Below are 5,933 nucleotides of genomic sequence, written 5' to 3' on the forward strand. Positions count from 1 at the left end.
TTTTTGAACGATTTTTGACCGATTTTTTGTCTATTTTCCCCCCTTCTCCCCATGCACAAATTCTCCCCGAAAATTGTCAATTTTCCTTTATTTTTCAAAGCTTTCCTCCTATTTCCACCCAGAATTTGCCTATTTTCTGGATGTTTATTATTTTGAACAGAAAAGTTTCCTATCTGTTGAACCTTTTTTGTTCGAATAGTAGCACTTTCAATGGAGCGCGGTTACAGACTTACAGATAATTGGAATATGAAAAATTCAAGGGTTACTGTAGTAATCGTGGTGAGACCAAACCCGCTACGATGACAGACATGATTATACTTATTAGAACCTCCTGGAAGACGAAATTCTATTGGTGGCCTAGAAACCCAAACTCCCGGAAAACTAGTCCCTCCAAAATCATACTTTTCTTCATACGAAATCACTAGCGCCTCTCGTCGTCTCCCCTCCCACCACCGCTTTCTTATACGCCCTCCGCGCCCTCGTTTCCTCGTATTCTCGGTAGTATAGTGGTGAGTATCCGCGTCTGTCACATGCGAGACCCGGGTTCAATTCCCGGCCGGGGAGAATCGTTTTTTCTATTTTTGTTTGATTTGGTTTTTCTGGTGTGTATGTCAAAAGTGGGTGGAGCTATTGAAAAGTTGTCAATTACGAAAATGGAGAGGGATATTTGATCTACAAAACTAAGCTAAAGTTGAGATAGACCGATGGGCTCCATGGTTTTTGTTTTCAAGATTTTCGAAAAGTTTCGAAAATCCGTAACTTTTTCAATTTTTGGGAAACAAAAAACTAGGCATAACTTGCTCCATTGCTACGTGTGCCGTTTGAAAATGTAATTTTTGAATTCAGCTTCTCAAGACGCTTCAAATGAGTATAATCATGACTAGATTGAGATCCCATCACGAAAATCGACCTCGGTGGCCTAGAAACCCAAAACTAGGCCACCAAACCAAAACCAGTAGAACCAGCTAGTCGAGAGCTTTCAAAAAAGTATAATCATGATACGGTTTGAAGCCAATTTTGGGTCTCGCCACGCTCTTCAGGGTTACTGTAGTTTTCGTGGTGGGACCCAATTTAGTTCAAACCATGGCATGATTATACTCATTTGAACCGTCTTGAGGAGCTGAATTCAAATATTTAAGTTTTAGACTGCACATATGAAAACGGAGCAAGTTATGTCTACTTTTGTGTTTTCAAGATTTTCGAATAGTTTCGAAAATCCGTAACTTATTCAATTCTAGGTGTTTTTCAGTGATTTTTATCTTAAAAGATAGCAAATTTTTCTGGATTTTCCGGGAAAAGCATAAAAACCGCAAAAAGAAACAATTTTATTATAAACTCATGCATGTTTATATTCAAAATCTTTGTCGTAAAATCAATCGGTCAAGCAGATATAATATAAATATCACATTTAATCATCACATTCAATAAATAATATAAGAAGTATATCACATCATTCTCTTCTTCAAATTGTTGTTGTTTCCATCGAACAGCTTTCTCTTGGTAGAATCGTTCGCATCGTTGACATTGTCCACCAGAATTTTCACGGACCCTGAAAATTTAAATCTGTACCGTACCCTCTTTACAGTAGGATGGTCTAGACACTCTGCACAATTCGGTCTTGCCCCCGGATCCAAGTGCTTCATAAGCCCCAACAATCCGCGTAATTCCAAGGAGACACTTTTGAAAAACCGATTTGGAATTTGCCCGTTTAGAATCGCCTGACGCTCCGCCCCATTCGCTACCATATACAAATAAGTGGTGATTTCAAGTACAGTAAGACCCAAACTGAAGACATCCGATGCTTTGGTGGGTGTCATGGTAGCAAGGACCTCTGGTGCAATATACCGCCCATCTCCTTCATCGCCAGCGGTTATTGGCTCGGAGCTCACGGAGCTACACCCGAAATCTGCCAATTTCCAAAAACCATCTTCACTCAAGAGACAGTTCTCTGGTTTTATATCGTTATGAAGCAAATTCGCTCTATGGAGATGCTCGAGTCCACGGAGCAAGTCTTTGAGCACCCACCACACCTCAATCTCCTCAGTTGGTCCATTTTTCGAATAATCTGAAAGATTCATGTGACACAACTCTGTCTGAATGAACACCTGATCGGTGTCCACCCATGATTTGAAATATTTTAGAATATAAGGACTTCTTGGAATCCGTTGGAACATTCTTGCCTCTTTTAGAAAGTTTTTTGAGTCAACCGGTGTATATTTTGTACTTTTTTTGATGGCAAATTTCCGCCCTGTCAATCTACAAACCCCGCCCCAAACTTCACCGAAACATCCTTTTCCGAGTGGCGATTCGAATAAGTCGAACATCTGATTGATTGCTGGAATGGTGCTGGTACTGGTGTAGAATTGATGGATGAGAGGCGTCAGATCTGGAAATTTGAAAAAGTTATTGTCATATCTAGATTCAGCTTGTTGAGAGCTTTCAGAAAAGTATAATCATGACTTGGTTTGGACAAATTTGGGTCTCACCGCGAAAACTACAGTAACCAACTACAGTAACCCCAGGGGAGTTCAGTTTTCGTGGCGAGACCCGACCTGCTTCAAAAATAGTCATGATTATACTCGTTCAAATCGTCTAGACCAGCTGAATTTGAATATGTAAACATAATTTTATAAAAGCCCTATTCTCATAGCGAGTTTTAAAGTTTTTTGAAAAACTGCCAAATTTTTTATTTAGACCCGATTTTTGTGCAATTTCAATATCACATTCAAACTCAGATCGTTGAGAGCTTCCAGAAAAATATAATCATGACATGGTTTGAACTAATTTAGGTCTCACCACGAAAACTACAGTAACCCTGAGAAATTCCAGTTTTCGTGGTGAGACCCACAATTGTTTCAATTCCCTATCATGATTATACTTTTTTGAAAGCTCTCGACTAGCTGATTCTTCTGGTTTTGGTTTGGTGGCCTAGTTTTGGGTTCTAGGCCACCGAGTTCAGTTTTCGATTGATCACCAATCCTAGTCATGATTATACTCATTTGAACCGTTTTGAAACGCTGAATTCAAAAATTTAGTTTTCAGATTGCACAAATAAAAACGGAGCAAGTTATGACTAGTTTTGTGTTTTCAAGATTTTCGAAAAGTTTCGAAAATCCGTAACTTTGGTAATTTTTGGTGTTTTTCAGTGATTTTTAGCTTGAAAGATTGCAAATTTTCTGAATTTTTTGGGAAAATAGGAAAAATAGTGTTTACCTGTCTCCCATATCAACATCGCCGGTTCCTTCTCCTTCTTCTCCTCTTCTTTCCGTTGCATTCTGATGCTTGGTCTCTTCTGCTTCACTTTCATCAATTTGGGCGGTCCAGTCGGCACTGAAACTCTCTCCGAATGCTCTTTCTTTGTCTCCAGAAGCACACATCCTTCTGATTCTTCTTCTTCTTTTATAACTGATGGCGTCTGCTCCTTTATTCCAAGTGTCCTTTGCAAAACACGAAACCCATGGGTTTCAGAGAGTACCCATGTGGATGACATCTGAAATTTAGGAAAAAAATGGAATGAATTGAGATAGAAAGAAGAAAAAACAAGTTTGAGCGTAAAAACAAAAAAGAAAAAAAACGATTCTCCCCGGCCGGGAATTGAACCCGGGTCTCGCATGTGACAGACGCGGATACTCACCACTATACTACCGAGGACACGAGTGTTAGGGCGCGGAGGGCGTATAAGAAAGCGGCGGGGGAGAGAGCAAGGGGGAAGAGAAGGTACCGTGTGTGCGCACTCGATAGACAATGCGCGAGTGCGCTCTATTGAGACGCGAGGAGGGCGGAGTCAGAGTTGGCACCGTGCCAACTTTTGAAGTTGAGCTCGGATTTTGCTATAAGTTAGAAGGTATACTAATTAGACCATGAGGCTTTCGATTCTTCATTCAGAATTTGCAAATTCTCCCTGCAAAGTGGAGATATGGTCTGTCTCTTTAGGGTAATTAAGGAATTCGCGGATTCTGATGACAGATTTGAAATCCTTAGGATTGACTTAGTCTCATAGCACCGGAACTGATTAGATATGAAGCGAGAAAACGGGAGAAAAACGGAAGGAAATAGAAAAATGAGAAAAATGAATAAGATGAGCACTCAATAACTGCCGTCAATACACACAATGCGGCGGGGAAACAATGAACAGGGGTATAACCTAATAGACCCTTCTAGCGGTTTCTTTTTTCCCAGGGAAACATTTCCACATCATCTATATGTGATGACAGGAGGTGTACCAGTTTTGTACTATTACGCCAAGAACTTGGCACATATTATGTACTAAGTTACTACATAAGTCACTTATCTTCTGAATGTACAAAGTACAGAAGACACGAAAGCGATTAACGGGAAAAAAAATTCCCAATATGAATTTTCAACTGTATCGTAAAGTGGAACATTTATAGCAGAGTTGCTCGGAATTCCGACTTCCGTCATTCCAACACTGTGAAAAAAAAAGCAGAAATACACGAAAAAATCATACTTGCAAAATATGGGTCGGCCCGGAGTCAAAAAATGAGCACAATTAAAAAAAATTTTTTTTTGAAATTTTTTGAAATTTTCATCAAAAATAGTCAAAAATCCTATGTACACTTGAGTTTTATCGATATGTAAAAACATAGTCGAAAATTCGACTTTTTTTGCGAAAAAAAAAATTTCAAAAAACTTCAAATGTTCAAATTTTTGTACTGTGACCCGGCCCGTTCCGATAGAAAATAGGCTTTTCTACAGCCAAAAACCAATTTTCCAATGATTTTAGCGAATTTTATGATTTTTCTCTTGCAATTTGGAATATTTTCGAAAAAAATCTACTTCCGACTTCCGGGCGTTTTTTCACTTCCGCCTTCCGACTTCCGTTTTAGAAAAAATCGTTTCCGCACAACTCTGATTTATAGCTCTGTGGAAAATCATCGTGACGGCTGGGTTATTATCAAAACCGTAAATTCAACACATTTTGGATGAACTAGTGTTTAGCTCTATTAGCACGACACACTTCTCACAACCGCGCTCCACCGAAACCGCGAGAAAATTATGTGCGAAATCGAGAGACTCAGAGAAAAAAATGACACTTTTCAAGGGGGGTTTCGGTGGAGCGCAGTTGTAAGAAATGTGCCGACCTGATATATTTTCTTATAAAAAAACTTCTTTTTTTTTAAAGGCGCATGGAATTTGTTGGGATGGGTCTCGTCTGTGCGAAAAAACTTTTCCGAAAAATATTCGAAAATTTCGTACCGAAAAAACCGAAAAAAAAAGTTTCAAGAAAACTATCTGAAAAAAAGCGTTTTTCGGAGACAAAAAACTTGAAATTGTATGAAAACTGTAATTATTTCAAGGAAAGACTCCCACAGAAACCTGTTTTGAGTTCAAAATTTCTATTTATGTTACTAAATTTTTTAAAATTTCATTGTCAGGCATGAAATCAGGCCTGAAACGGTTTTTTCGAAAATTATCCGAAAATTTTTCGTCCGAAAAATTTTTCGCACAGCCCTGGTCTCGTATTTGAAATGGGTGAAAAACCGTTCTCTACCAGAGTTGCATGAAATTCCAACTTCTGACTTCCGACTTCCGGATAACAAAAATCACTTTCGACTTCCGACTTCCGGGAATTTTTTCCATTCCGACTTCCGACTTCCGGATAACAAAAATCGCTTCCGACTTCCGACTTCCGGTTAAGGAAATTCACTTCCGACTTCCGGATAAGGAATTTTTCACTTCTATGCAACTCTGTACTCTACTACGGTTTTTCACCCATTTCAACTACGAGACCCATTCGAACAAATTCCGGTGGCAGACTGTGAATTTATAATAATACAGATAGGAAAAAAAGCCCTTGATACTTTCGAGTCCATAGATTCCGAATCTGAAATAAAATTCTTTTCTAGAGACACTTTTCCATTTCTTTTCTGCAAAACATCATAAATTGCTTCTTAATTCTTTTTTTTCCAGAA

At 38.9% G+C, this 5,933-nt stretch overlaps 1 protein-coding gene across 1 annotated transcript; it reads right to left on the minus strand.

The window, feature by feature from the left end:
• Window positions 1–1,445: 1,445 nt before the first annotated feature.
• On the minus strand, window positions 1,446–3,490 carry GCK72_000254 (uncharacterized protein; the record flags this gene model as incomplete). The annotated part of the gene is made up of 2 exons (XM_053722364.1): window positions 1,446–2,386; window positions 3,214–3,490. The coding sequence occupies 2 exons, from the start codon at window positions 3,488–3,490 to the stop codon at window positions 1,446–1,448; spliced, it is 1,218 nt and encodes a 405-aa protein (XP_053591009.1).
• Window positions 3,491–5,933: the final 2,443 nt, after the last annotated feature.

Source organism: Caenorhabditis remanei, chromosome I (assembly GCF_010183535.1).
Source record: "Caenorhabditis remanei strain PX506 chromosome I, whole genome shotgun sequence".
In the NCBI taxonomy this organism is placed as follows: domain Eukaryota; kingdom Metazoa; phylum Nematoda; class Chromadorea; order Rhabditida; family Rhabditidae; genus Caenorhabditis; species Caenorhabditis remanei.